The sequence below is a fragment of the Muscardinus avellanarius genome (assembly GCF_963383645.1).
Source record: "Muscardinus avellanarius genome assembly, chromosome: 8".
NCBI classification, from domain to species: Eukaryota; Metazoa; Chordata; class Mammalia; order Rodentia; family Gliridae; genus Muscardinus; species Muscardinus avellanarius.
In genome coordinates, this window is record NC_137794.1 from 25,255,216 (window position 1) to 25,270,656 (window position 15,441).

General features: G+C 36.6%; 1 protein-coding gene across 1 annotated transcript in view; it reads left to right on the forward strand.

Moving 5' to 3' along the window:
- The window catches only part of COL19A1 (collagen type XIX alpha 1 chain), a gene marked incomplete at both ends in the record, with an annotated part of 383,978 nt that overhangs the window by 55,992 nt on the left and 312,545 nt on the right, over window positions 1-15,441 (forward strand). Inside the window, 3 exons of the mRNA XM_080699922.1 lie at window positions 6,735-6,858; window positions 8,321-8,596; window positions 13,452-13,532. Of these exons, the coding sequence (XP_080556048.1) occupies window positions 6,735-6,858; window positions 8,321-8,596; window positions 13,452-13,532 (481 nt within the window). The remainder of the gene's footprint in view (window positions 1-6,734; window positions 6,859-8,320; window positions 8,597-13,451; window positions 13,533-15,441) is intronic.

The following is a 15,441-nucleotide window of genomic DNA, read 5'->3' on the forward strand; positions in this document are numbered from 1 at the left end:
TAGTGGTAATGGACATCCTTCTCTTGTCCCTGTTTTTAGGGGAACCTTTGCATTTTCTCCTATTTAATATGTGTTGGCTGTGGGCCTAGTGAATATTGCCTTTATGATGTTGAGGTTTGTTCCTTCTGTTCCTATCATCTGCAGTGCTTTTAATATAAATGGGTGCTGGATTTTATCAAATGCTTTTTCAGCATCTATTGAAATGATCATGTGATTTTTGTCTTTGGTTCTGTTTATGTGATGAATTACATGGATTGTTGTTCATATGTTGAACCAACCTTGCATCCCTGGGATGAACCCTTCTTGGTCATGGCGTATGATTTTCTTGATGTGGTTTTGAATGCACATTGCTAGTAATTGTTTAGCAGTTTTGCACCTAAGTTCATGAGCGATAAGTGCCTATAGTTTTTATGAGCAGTTTTTTTGTTTTGTTTTGCTTTGTTATTAATGAGATGTACTTGGGAGGTTGAGACAGGAGGATCACAGGTACATAGCCAGCCTCAGCTACTTAGTGAGGCCCTCTGCAACTTAATGAGGCCCTGTTTCAAAATGAAGAATAAAAAATAGGGCTGGGGTTATAGCTCAGAGGTAGAATGACCCTGGGGGCTCAATCCCCAGTACTGCAAAAACAAACAAACAAACAAACAAAAACAAAAAGATGTTAGTTTCATAGAATGTATTGAGTGTCCCATTTCTTTCTATTTTATGGGCTAGATTGAGGAGTATTGGAATTAGCTCTTCTATAAAGTTTATATAAAATTCACTTGGGAAACCATCAGGTCCTGGGCTTTTGTTTGACGGTAGGCTCTTTATTGCTGCTTCAATCCCTTTGATTGCTATTGATAATTTTATATATTCTATATCTTCTTGACTTTTTTTTTTTTAGAAACTAGCTTTTGGTTTAGTTGATTTTCTGTATTTAAAAAAAAATCTCTACTTCATTAATTTCTGCTCTGATTTTAACAATTTTCTGTCTTCTACTGGCCTTGGGGTCAGACTGTTCCTGTTTTTTAAAAGCTTTAAGGCATATCTTTTGATTATTTATTTGGTGATTTTTTTTCTGTTCTTCTTAGGTGGGCATTCAGTGAAATTAATTTTCCTCATAATACTGCCTTCAAAATGTCCCAGAGGTTTTGATATGTTGTGTCTCTATTTTTGTTTGTTTCTAGGAATTTCTTGATTTCACCCCTTACTACTACTATGACACATTCCTCTTTCAGCAGTGCGGTTTTCAGTTTCTATGTGTTTATGTGGTTACTCTGGGTCTTCTTATAGTTGGTTTCTAGTTTCATCCTTTTGTGGTCTGAAAAGACACAGGGGAGTATGTCACATTTTTAAAATTTGCTAGTGCTCACTTTGTGGCCCAGGATATGGTCTGTTTTAAAGAAGGTTCTGTGAGCAGCTGAGAAAAATGTGAACTCTACCATAGTTGGGTAGAATATTCTGTATGTGTCTAATAGGACCATTTGGTTTATGGTGTTCTTTAGGTCTGAGGCATCTTTACTGACTTTTTGTCTAGAAGATTGGTCTAGCAGTGTGAGAGAAATGTTGAAGTCTCCCAATATTATTGCATTGGGATCTATGTGTGACTTAATGTCACAAAGAGTTTGTTTTGTGAAAGTGGCTGCATGGTGTGTAAATGTTGAGTATTATTATTTCTTCTTACTGTATTTTTTCTTTTTTCAGTAAACAAGGACTGCTTTGTTTCTTCTGATAAGCTTAGGTTTGAAGTCTAATTTGTCTCATATCATAGTTGCTACTCCCGCTTGTCTTTAAGTTCTGTTGGCGTAGATTACTTTGCTCTAGCCCTTTACCTTTAATTTGTGACTATCTTTACTTGTAAGTTATGTTTCTTACAGACAGCATATAGATAGATTCTGATTTTTTATTCATTTTGTCACCTTATGTCTTTTTATTGGGGATGAGGCCATTTATAGTCAGTGTGATTATTGAGAAATGATTTATTTCTAACATTTTGAGTTTTTACTTTAGTATTAGGTAGTATGTTGTTTTTGCTTAGTTGTTTGATGGCAATTATTGTTTCTCTGGTTCTGGTGTTCAGTAATTATTTCTTTTTTGTAATTAATCTCTTGGAGCATTTTCTCTAGTGCTGATTTGGAAGACATAGTTCTTTCAGCTTTTGTTTGTCATGGAAGATTTTTATTTCCCTCTTGAACTTGAGAGATATTTTTGCTGGGTAGGAAATTTTTGGCTGTAAGTTGTTTTATTTCAGAGTTTGGAATATGTTATTTCAGGTCCTTCTGGCTCTCATGACTTGGTTGGAAAGTCTGGAGTGATTCTAATTGGTTTGCCTCTGAATGTCACTTGGTCTTTTGCTTTTTTCACCTTTAAGATTCTTTCCTTGGCTTCCACATTAGTCAGTTTGACTCTTATGTGACATGGTGAACCTTTTCTCTGATCTAGTCTGAAGTCTAGTATGTTTCCTGTAGTTGTGTATTGATCTCTTTTCCTATGATTTGAGAATTTTCTGATATTACTTGTTTGAAAAGAATATTGATCTCTTTGATTTCACCTTCTATCCTCTCTTCTATTATTCTTAGATTAGCTATTATTCTATTATTATTAGATTAGCCTATTATTATTAGATCAGCTCTTTTAAAATTGGCCAACATCTCTTCAGTGTCCAATTCATGCTGTCAAATTGCATTTTTTCCCTAAATTATATATTATACGTTAATTTTTGAAGTGGTCATCTTCTAAGATTTTATTTTTTATGTGATTAAGCCTACGGTTTATAGTTTGTATCATGCTTTTACTTTAGTGATTGCATCCTTCACTTCCTTCAGAGTTCCTTTCTGATTCCTGTTCAGGGTGTCAGATTCTTTGTTTAACTATTCCTTTATTTCTTTCAGGGTCCCTCTAATTTCTGTCTTGGAAATCCTGTATCATTTCTACTATTAAAGTTCTAATTTGTCCTTTTGGTGATCTTTGCAATTTTGTATTGGCAGGTTCTGTTACTGTGGGGTTGTGGAAGCTCATTGCTTCCTTGTTATTCCTCCTTCTCATGATTTCAAGTGTCTTAAGTTTTTATCTTTGTTCTTTTTTTTTTTTTTTGCTTTCTTTTTTCAGTATTGTGGATTGAATCCAGGGGAATTCTAACTCCAGGCTACACCTTCAGGCCTATTTTTTATTCATTATTTTGAAATAGGACCTCACTAAGTTGCAGAGGGCCTCACTAAGTAATTGAGGATGGCCACTAACCTCCAATCCTTTTGTCTCAGCTTCCCAATGACTGGAATTTCAAGTGTATGCCACCACACCAGGTTATTTGTTGCTTTTGATAGTTTTCTCTCACTCTGTATGTGTCAACTGGTATATTCAAGGGCAAGTTGTGTTGTATTCAGTGGTGAAGTTTGAGTGAGGAGAGAGTGCTGAAGAAGTAAATGTAAGAATAGGGTAAAGTAGCAGATAGGATCAAGAAGAATGAGTGTTTGAGTGTAGTAAGGTAATATATAGTAGCGATTAATGATAGTAAATATATAGGAGAGTTTTAGTAACCAGAGTATTTAGGTATCATGATATAATGTGGGTTTAATATAAGATAAAAAAGAAAGAAAAAAGGGATGGAGAGAAGAGAATAGATATGGAATAGGGAAGAAGCTTGTCAAAGAGGTGGGAAGAGCAAACACACACACACACACACACACACACACACACACACACACACATACACAATGAAAAAACAGAAACAAAACAACCCTACAAATATATCAGCTGAGAGTAGACTTGACCTTTATAGTCTCCCTGGTTCTGCATGGATTCTTTCAGCTGCTTAAGGTTCACTTTCTATATTAGGTCCTTGAGCATGTTCCAAGTGCTCTCATTAGCCTTGTAACCTACAGCAATAAAGTCAGTTTGTAGCCCCACTTTTTCATCTACTTCAATGATTGGGACCCTGGCCTGGTGTCTCTCTCTCTGTCTGTTCAGGCACTGAGTGCCACTGGTACCTTTTTTGCTGCAAGCTAGGTCCCTGAGCTCTCCAAAAGGCATGTCATTGAGTCTCTCTCTGTCTGTACAGGCAGCCAGTATCACTAGTGCTGGATCTAACATTAAGTGCAGGTCTCCACAGACCTTGAGTCAGAGTCTTTCTCTGCCTATGAACGTGGCAGGTGATGCTAGGACCAGACCCCGTGTATATGTAGTAGTCCGCATTCTCCAAAGCTAGGGCTGGGTTGGTCTAACTTCTGTCGGGTCACCATGATTGAGTGTCAGTGGCAGCCTACTAGGGCTCTGTGTCCTGGGAAATGTAGGCCTTTTGGCCTTATTGGCCCTGTGGGATATCTGCTAATCAGTGCCTCTGCTGTGTTCAATAGCAGACTCCATCCCCACCTTCACCTGGGTGGACCACAAAGTCTCAGACCCTGGGAGTCTATCTCAAGTCTCTGTGACCATGCAGGTTGGTCCCCCATGGAGACAGCTGGTTCACTTACAGTATTGCTGAGTGCCTCTCTGGATATCTGCAGGACACAGTGAGCTCAGCCACTGCTGCTGAAGGTCTAGTCGGGCTCCAGGACATAGTGTCTCTATGGAGTGAGGGCAGACGAGGAGCCAACCGCTTATAGTTTCAATGAGCTACAACCACTTATTTCACTTTGAGTCACTGGCTTTTTTTGCGGGGGTCACTGGAGGTGCAGTGCTGGCAGTCCTAGCACAGTGATGCAAAATAGTGACACCGCAGCCCCCAGCCACAGCCATTTCCACAGCATTTATTATCAGTGTTTTTTGAAAATTTCTATACCTTTCCCAGGGGAGGTAGGCAGGATACTTTTCTGTCTCCTCTTCTATCTTTATTTCCACTGCCTTTTAATTTTTTGTTGCTTTGTTCAATTTTTTGCTGTTTTTTTCTCTTATTAAGAGGCTGTTTTCAGGGCAATAGAGATCAAGTGTCAGCACAACTGAGATGTGTTGCTTTCCTTGTTCACCATCTTCCCAGAAGTTCTCTAATTTGTTGATAAAAGTTAAATTCAAGATGTGTTCATTATGATTTTTCTGAGTTTCTTCATAGTTTTATTTAGACCAGCATTTTGAAGTAAAATTTTGAAATAAAAAGATATTTAGACTGTCTTTTCACTTTCACTATCTACAAAGATTTTTAAAAATTATTCTGAAGGAATGAAAAAGAAAACTAAAATTGATTGCTTGATTTTACTACGGGTGGAATCCAGGGGCTTTCTATCTCCAGGTTTTATCCCCAGATCCATTTTTTTTTTTTAAATTTGAAACAGGGTCTTGCTAAATTGCTAAGAGCCTCACTAAGTTGTTAAGGCTGGCCTTGAACCTCCAATCCTCCTGTCTAGGCCTCCTAGGTACTGGGAATACAAGCATATATCACCATACCTTGCTTTTTAAATTTATATTTAGTATAATTTTAAATTAGTACTATAGACCTGGAGAACATCATGTTAAGTGAGATCAGTCAAGCACAGAAAGAGAAGGGACATATGTTTTCTCTAATATTCCCAAACTAGGGAGTATCAGAGATGCCAGAGGGATGCCAGATAATGGAGGGGAAACCTCAGCAAAGCCAGAATGAAAGGGTAGGTGAAGAAGAAGGCTGAGGTTGATTAATGGAGGAGCTACATCCAAATTTGTGTAAAAGTATAAATATACCATGGTTAAGCTGGACACTCATTGGTGGGCGGGGGGGAAGGGAAAGTGGGAAGGAGGGCAACAAGCATTGTCTGAATGTATGCCATTTTCAATATGACCCACATAAAAATTAAAAAAAAATAAAAGAGCCGGGCGTGGTGGTGCACGCTTGTAATTCGCGCACTTGGGAGGCTGAGACAGGAGGATCATGCAGGTTCGAAGCCAGCCTCAGCTGGCTTAAGATACCCTGTTTCCAAATAAAATATAAAATAGGTCTTGGAGTATAGCCCAGAGGTAGAAGGCCTCTGGGTTCCATTTCCCAGTACCACCAAAAAAAAAAAAAAAAATCTCTCTCTTAAAAAAAAATTAAAAAATATTTAAAAATTAGTACTATAAAATGAGTATTAGGAACTTAATTTGCAAGAGTCCAATATGATAAACCTTTTTTGGAAAATAAGCATTTATTATCAATTTTTTTGAAATTTTCTGTACCTTTACCACCAAAACCAATGAGTACTAGGCCAGTTGTGGTGGCACATGCTTGTAATCCTAGCATTTGGGAGGTGGAGACTGGAGGGTTACAGTTTGCAGACAGCCTCAGCTACTTAGTGAATCCCTTTGCAACTCAGTGAGACCCTGTTTCAAAAATAAAGAATAAAAATTAGGGCTGGGGGTGTCACTCAGAGGTAGAATGCCCCTGGGTTCCATCTACTGTACCCCCCACACACATACAAAAATCAATGACTACTATTTATGTCCTTGATAAATGGCTACTATTTGTCAGACTACAGTGAATTCAGATATTTTCTTTCATTTGAGCATGTTGTTGAGTAAGAGAACATTACAAGTCCTATAGACTGTCACTCATTTTTATATACCCCAAGCCTGGACAATACCATACAGATGCTTACAAAAAGGGAGAGGATGAAAAATTTCATAGCTAATACAGAAATGGCTACTCTCATGTATTCATTCAGAAGATTACTTGGGAAATAAATAATGGATCATAAACTCAGGAAAAAATTATGACAAGATACTGTGGTACATGGAACTTCATACCTAAATTCTCTTTTCTTGCCGTCTTTAGTCTCCACACACATTTTTTTTTTCTTTTCCTTCTACAGTAAGATATTCCCCAAAGGCCTTCCTGAGAAATTCTCTGTAGCAGCTGTGTTTCGTGTGCGAAGAAATACCAAAACGGAGCGATGGTTTCTGTGGCAAGTTTTAAACCAGCAGAATGTGCCACAGGTAAGAAAGCATGAGAGCTGCACTCACGAATTTCCCTGTGTAATGAGGCCAGTTGATACTTTGAAATGCATGTCCAGTATCCAAGTATTCTCTTGTAGAGGAATCATCAGTAGGGAAATCCAGATATTTTAATTAGAGTAGTCTTGCCAAGATCTGTAACATGAGAGTCTGATGAGTGAAACGGGCTATTTGTTAGCTTTTTTAACTTCAAGATTCATATTTTTTCCAAGGAGGCTGGGTGGAACTGCTATTTCTCTAAAACTGTTTAATTGACTAACTCCACTTAACTAATAGCTTCTTTATCTCCTATAACCTTTGATGTATATTATTTCTAAAGTAATTTTTTGTTTCACTGGAAAATCCTTGGTGAATCAAGAGGTAAAATTTAAATATTTATTTCATTAATTAAAAAAATCATGAAACACATGTTGTATGTGGGGTGGTTTCAAGGAGAGGAGATTTATAAAACAGACTTGCTAATCTCATAAGTCATGAAGTATAAGAGAAGGGTGTTTAGGAAAAGAGCATAATACAGCACACTAATAATATGAAGGGTCAACTTCAGTGGTAGAGGTAAGCTTTGCATTGCCCAGGACTGTAGGAGCATGGAAAGATAGTTCACCAAAATTAGGTGATGGAGAGGGCAGGAGTCTAGAAAGGGTTGCAGAAGAAATGGCATTTGGGCTGTAAAGAGGCACTCCAGAGACCTCAAAATTATTTCTTAGCATCATGCATTTATGTTTGCTTCTGCAAGTATGCACTGAAGTGTTCTTCAGTTTTGTCAGTCATTTTATCTGCTGTTACAGTCACAAGTCTATGGTGGGAAGCCGAGCTGAGCTTAAAGAGTATGTCCTCTATAAAATGTCATTTTAATGTCATATAAAAATATAAAATGTCATATAAGATGTTTCTTTTTCATTCAAATTATCAAAGATTAAAAAAATTGATCTCAGTTTTTCTGCAAAAAGAAATGATTATATTCTCATTCTTTTCAAATCAGTTACATTGAATTCTTGAGTTAAATAAATAGAAAAATAATTTGTATATAAGTTTATGTTTATGTACATAAAGTATGTAATTTATATGTCATAATTTAAGGCTATAAATTTTATATTTTACACAAATTTCTACACAATTTATATGTAAAGTGAGTGATACACTTATGAATCATAGTATATGATACAATTATGAAATTGTATCAAATAATTATATTATTATAGACATGCACACACTCTTAAATATTCTCTCAGGAACAAGCATATGATCCCATATTGGAACTATTTTTGCAGCTGGGTGTTTGCTGTTCTTTCTCATTAACAAACCTAGTGGACACAGGTGTCACCTACAACATTGTACTAACTGCTTCTGTTACACGAACATACATCTTGAGCTTTAATTGCGCTGCTTTCACAATTTTGAACACTGATTTTTAAAACACTTAAAGATAATTTTCATTTTTCAGATTTCAATAGTAATTGATGGTGAAAAGAAGGTGATAGAATTTATGTTCCAAGCTGCTGAGGGAGATGTGTTGAGCTACATTTTCAAAAATCGGGAACTCCGTCGTTTGTTTGATCGTCAGTGGCATAAGCTTGGCATTGGTGTGCAATCCCGGGTCATTTCACTTTACATGGATTGTAATTTAATTGCGAATCAGCAGACAGAAGAAAAGGACGATATGAATTTCTACGGCAGGACAATCATTGCTGCACGAGCCTCAGATGGCAAGCCCGTGGACGTAAGTCATAATGGTAGTTGAAAAAGAGAACTATTTCCATTTCTAAGTTAAAACAAAAGATCTTGTTAAAAACATCTCCCTTTAATTACTATGTAATAGTTTATTTTCTCATCACTATTTGATTTGCCATCATATGTATGAAGGATAGCTATTTATTTTCAATTTACATTATCTTCTATTTTCATTTATTTTCTCTAGTCAGCAAATTTAAAAGAATTTGGTCATGCTTTAAAATAAGATTATTTAAATAAATTTTAGTAAAAATGGAAAATGTGTTGCAAAATATAAGCTCTTCCTAAGCCCATATGTTTTGAATAGAAAGGACTAGAAAAAGATGAACTTTAAATTAAACAGCTCCAGATTATCTGGTATTTTCATTCAAGAACAATAGGCTATTTATTCATCCTCACAATAGCAATTGCTTTGTATTTCAAGCTATTTTTCATATATGCTTATAATTATATGCTTATGATGCTTTTCAGGGTTTTGTCAGACAGAAATGCAGTCACTAAATATATCAGTAGGTCATTTGAATGAGAAAAATTGGCTAGAAAAATTCTTTTACATGAAAAGATCCTTTAAAATTATATTTGAAGCAAGCCCAGTATAGACTAATTATCTATTTTTCCTAGAAAGAAAAATAACCTATTTTTCTTTCTAGGAAAGAAAAGGCCTATAATCTTTAAAAAGTGAGATATAGAAAGGCCTATAATCTTTTAAAAGTGAGATATCAATTGATGACTACACATTTTCTTGTGGGTAGAATAATAGGAAAAATGCCTAAAAATCAAAATACTGACCACCAATAGGAAGTGCCAGTGCTGTTAACACACAGCACTTAACAGTTCAAATATATTTTAAAAATATTACTTTGTGCAAATATCTAATTGGCAAGATTATTATTTCTAAAGGCCTCTCTGGAAGTGTGTGTATGTGTGTGTGTGTGTGTGTATTCAATAAACTATTATTATTTTATTTTACTGGTGATTGTAATTCTGTCTCAGGGATGGAGAGCTAAACAGGCTGAGCAGCAAAAGTAGTCCATCCTGAGGACAGGACAGGTTGTGCTGGCACTAGGGATGGCCAGCTGGCTTGGGGGTCAGACATTTTAAATCCTAGCTCAGCTACTTGTGCTGATGTGTTATCTAGTTAGCTAGTCATTTACCTGAGCTTCAGTATCGTCAACTACTAAATAGAACCAGTGGAGTGACTAGCTGTGATTTTATAGTCTATGCCATTATACCTAATGTGTGGCCAGTTTTCTGCAAATTTATTTATCTATTCAAGGCCAGACACAGCACTCAGCCCCAGTGTAAGATGGCAGGGGGTTGGGGCGGAAGGACTATGGCTCCTGCTTTCAAAAATCTTAAAGGTTAGCAGAAGGATTAATCATAATGGCAACAGTATTAGACCTTTCAGAAAGGATTCTCCAATGGCAAAGGCAGAACGTGGGGACCAGCAGCTAGAATAGCAGAGGTTTGAGTAGCAGAATGCAGGCAGAGAGGAAGACAGCTCTGGGGCGTGCTAGCAACACAATGGGGACAGATGGTAGCACCGCCTCATCACCAGTGTTTGGGAATGGAATCTGGCCTCTCACACAACTAGTAAGAGCAAAGTGGGCTCTGGTTTCAGATGACCTGGAAGAACCAAAGAGCAAGCTGAGATAGTTCGTGGTGGAGAAAGAAGAGGGAGTTATTGTGAGTGGGAACCAGTTTTATAGTTAAACTTCTGAAGATTGAGTGTTCTGTGTCCTGTGTCTCATTAACAATACATATAGACATATTATAATAATATATTATATAATGTTATGTATTATGCTATATTATTATGTTATATATTATATATGGCATATATAATATATTAACTCTAATATATATATTAAAGGCTCTTTGTTTTACTAAAACTTTAAGTGGACTAAATTTTCATTATTTCCATACAAGTCCTATGATTCATAAGACCTGTTGTGTTGTGACAGTGTTTTATTTATTCCCATATATGTTACTGAAAAGAAAATTCTAATCACTGGATTTTAAATTATATGTGCTATTGTAAGAAAGAGGTGATTCAACTGATATACGAGATTTTTGAATAAATACACCTTCAGTTCAGTAAGAATCAGTGTAGACTTAGCCCTAAACATTCCTCTTTTATAACACTGTGGCCAATGGAGGATTATAAGGTAAATAACGAATAAAGAAAGCACAGCTGAACTAGGTTGATTTCAATTTGAATGCCATGGATACTCAACTAAGTTAAGTGAAGTAATTGATATTCAGGGCTGAATACAGTGGATGGTGCACAACAGGGTTTCAATATTTATTGGATATTTTAATAACAATGGTGACAGTTAAGAACAATATTAATTGGAATCCCTAGTCTTCATTGTACACAATTTGTATTACTGCCAATATTTAATTGGACTTTGTAAGACAATGTACTTAAACTATATAAATAAGAGTTAACCTTTATAACCTTGTAAAAGGTAATCAAAAATTATCAAATTTCATTTAGTCTCAAACTTTTGCATTATCTGCAAATCTTAGGTTGCTCCTGAATCCATAAGATGTCTGGGGTCCCTAATGCTTTCTTGGAGCCAAATAGATTTTATTCATCTCAGTGTAGAGCAAAAATTAGAGCTCTTTGTTCTTTTATTGCTCTTTTTTTTTTTCTTTTTTGTGGTACTGTATACCTCAGCCCTAGTTTTTATTCTTTAATTTGCAACAGGGTCTCACTGAGTTGCAAAGGGCCTCACTGAGTAGCTGAGGCTGCTGCGAATCCCATTCTTTTCTTGCTTTTTATGGTGGTAAGATAGAGACTTACAACTCACCACAGATGTCTTTTATTATCATGGGATTAATTGTTATAATATTACCATTTGGTCTTTCTATAGAAAATATTTATTGATTAACCTCAAAGTAATCTTTGTTATACTTCTGTTTTATTGGAAACAACTATATTATATTAACTTACAGAAATTTATAGAGAAGAGAGGAAGGAGAGGAGAGATTCTGACCCATGTTATGATAAAACTATCATAAAATTATTAAATTTATAAAATTTCAACCACAAACTATTTTGAAGGTTCCAACAAATATCTACTTATATAAAACATTATTTAAGCCGGGAGTGATGGCACACTGCTTATAATCCCAGTACTTGGGAGGCTGAGACAGGTTGAACTCAGACTCAGCAATTTAATGAGGGGGTGAGCAACTTAGTGAGACTTTGTTTCCACATAAAAAATAAAATAGAGCCAGGCGTGGTGGTGCACGCTTGTAATCCCAGCATTCCGGAGGCTGAGACAGGAGGATCGCGGTTCAGGGACAGTCTCAGCTACTTAGTGAGGCCTTTTGCAACTCAGTGAGACCCTGTTTCAAAATAAATAATAAGGCCGGGCGTGGTGGCGCACGCTTGTAATCCCCGCGCTTGGGAGGCAGAGACAGGAGGATCGCGCAGTTTCGAAGCCAGCCGCGTGCGCTGGTTTAGGAGACCCTGTTTCCAAAATGAAAATGTAAAAAATAGGTCTGGGAGTGTAGCCCGAGGTAGAAGGGCTTCCAGGAACCCCAATACCACCAAAAATAAATAAATAAATAAAATAAATAATAAAAAAATAGTGCTGGGGGTGTAGCTCAGAGATAGAATGCCCTTGGTTTCCATCCCCAGGACCGCAAAAAATAGAAATAAAAATAAAATAAAATAAAATAGGGCTGGGGTGTAGCTTAGAGGTAGAATGCCCTTGGTTTCCATCCCCAGGACCGCAAAAAATAGAAATAAAAATAAAATAAAATAAAATAGGGCTGGGGGTATAGCTTAGAGGTAGAAGGCCCCTGAGCTCCATTCCCAGTACTTCACATACACACCATGTAATATAATACTTCAGTGCTTAAGGCATTCAGCTTATTTAAGCATTTACATATTGATGTTTTTCACCATTAAGTATGGTTTGCTTTAATTTAGACAGTTATTTGATCTTTCATTTAAAGGTGTGATTATACTTTCAAACATGTACTACTTTTAATTTCATATTCAAATACTAATAAATGTGAATCTGCTGAGAAAACAGAATTGATTATTTTTGTAAAACAATTTTAAGTATAGCAATATAAAATCCATAGGTTTTAGACAGAATTCAGGAAACTCAGATAAAATTAGATACCTTCTCTTTTTCCTTACTGAGAATTGTGCATCTATTCAGTGCCTCAAATCGGAAGTCTGAACTATGGATAAAACTTTTGTGTATGCTCATGCTTTATACTTCACTTTTTCTTTAGAATTTTTAAATTGAAATGTGCTCATTTTGTGCACACCCATTATTGCAGTGCCTACCAATACCTCTCTTCAATTAAATACTACTTTATTATTGTTTGAAACAATTAGCCAAGGTTTGCAACTACCCTCCCTCCCTTCCTTCCTTCCTTCCTTCCTTCCTTCCTTCCTTTCTTCTTTTTTTTTTTTTGTGGGTCTGGGAATGGAGCCAAGGGACACTTGACCTCTGAGCTACACCCCCTGCCCTATTTTGTATCCTTTATTTTGAAACACGGTCTCACTAAGTTGAAGAGGGCCTCACTAAGTAGCTGAGGCTGTCCTTGAACTGGAACGGGAATGCTGGGATTACAAATGTGCCCACCACGCCCACATTGCAACTACTTTCATTGCCTGATGTCCTTTGTAGATCTGCCTGTGCATCTGGCACTATTTTTAAGCAGTTCATACAATAATGAATTGTTAACATTAAAGTATCTACTAGCAATTTACAGTAGCTTCCCTTTTCTGTCCAGTTAAATTATCATCTGTTAATTGCCTAAGAGTCTCAAAAATACTAAAGATGTATCCTACTGCTTTTTTTTTTTAATAGATTGAACTTCACCAACTTAAAATCTACTGTAATGCAAATTTCATAGCTCAAGAAACATGTTGTGAAATACCAGCTGCTAAGGTAAGTTCATTTTCTCAGTAAGTGAAGAATGAAGAACACAGTTATCTTTGAGTTGCTTCGTCTGGACTGTCCGTGTGTTGTGCGGTGCAAGTGTATTATGTTGAAGTCAGCTGAGTCATTTATTCCATGCCTTCATGGTGCTTTTCTATAGTTTTCAAAAATTTAATCCCAGAGGTTCACACTGAGTTTCAGGGACGATATGTCCTCATTTTAGTCTTGGCATAACTTTATTTAAAATTTATATTTAATATATTTATTTTAAAATATACCTATATTGGTGCATTGTAATTATACATCATAATTTTAAATTTACATCCTATGAGGTTCAGAGTGTTAGAAATATACCTGCACACAGCAGGCCGTGTGTTTCCCTCCAGGTCCCGCCTGCTCCCTCCTCCCCCCACTCATACTTGTTATTGAGATTGGTACTGATAACTTCATATATGTGCATAGGATTATTTGAACTGTTTTCTTCACCAAGTCTCAGCATAACTAAAAGAAAAATTTATGCCATTCTCCAAAACAATTTTCCTACAGCGGCATCATCATCTTCCACTTACAGCTGTTTAAGTCTATGATCCTACTTGATTTTCACACATCTGCCCACACCCTGAGTTTCCCTTTGTAATATACTTGTGTGTGTGTGTGTGTGGGGGGGGGATTGGGGATTGGGGATTGAATTTAGTAGCATTCTACCTCTGAGCTTTATTCCCAGCTCTATTTTAATTTTTATTTTGAAACAGTGTCTCACAAAGTTGCAGGCTGGCCATGAACCTGTGATCCTCCTGTCTCAGCCTCCAAAATTCTAGAATTCCTAGTGTGCGCCGCCACGCCCGGCTGCTTTGCGCTTTTTATCCTTATCTTTCTCCCCTCTTATCAGTAGAATCCAGTTTTTCTCCTGTCTGGACTTTTGTATCATCACCAATGCCTTTCCCATCTCCCATTCTTTTTCTTGGCAGCATACCCACATAAGTCTCAAAATCACTGTTTTTTATATTCATTTACTTTCTTTCAGAAAATATGTATTATTCAAAAACACTGATATTCTAGGTACTGCGCTGAGGAACAGGGTTAATAAACATGACGGTTTCCCTGCCCACCCGTCTTATCCTCATAGCCTTGGGTGACTGTCAGCAACAAAATATAAGCCCATTTCCTTAGCTTCTCATTCTAAATATTCACAATCTAAGGGTACGATGATTTATAACGATACTTCATTCCAAGATAAATACTGAAATCAGTACCAGGGGCATTCTATCTCCGAGCTACATTTCCAGCTCTGGTTTTTTTTTTTTTTTTTTTTTTTTTTTATTTTGAAACAAGGTCTCACTAAGTTGCAGAAGGCCTCACTAAGTAGCTGAGGCAGCCCAGGAACCTCCATCCTCCAGTCTCAGGAGGATCCCTCTCAAATGCCGGGATTACAAGCATGTACCACCACACCCGGCCACAATCAGTACTTTCTATGACTCATGTTGCAATCATCATGTGAGCCATCTTCTATTAGATATAATTATATTTTTAATTCATTCAAGTACAATTTAGACTCTATGAGAGAAATTTCAGTTTTATGCTCATTATTTCTAGTGCTTTGTTCATAGAAGGTAACTAAACCATGACTTTCTTTTAAAATATACGTGTACTGGTTGTTATTATACATCATAGTGAGGTTCAAAGTGGTACGTGCACACAGCATTTCCCTCTGGATCCCACCCAGCTACCCATCTATCTCCACACATATTAGTGAGATGGGTAGTGACATCTTTTTATGTGGACACAGCATTATTTGAACTGTTTCCTTCATCAATTCTCCTTTCTCCCCCTCCCCACTTCCCTCCTCGAAATCCCTTTCAATATTCTACTGGTCTCTCTCTCGTTTATCTAAAGTTCCCATGGTTTCTCTATTTTCACT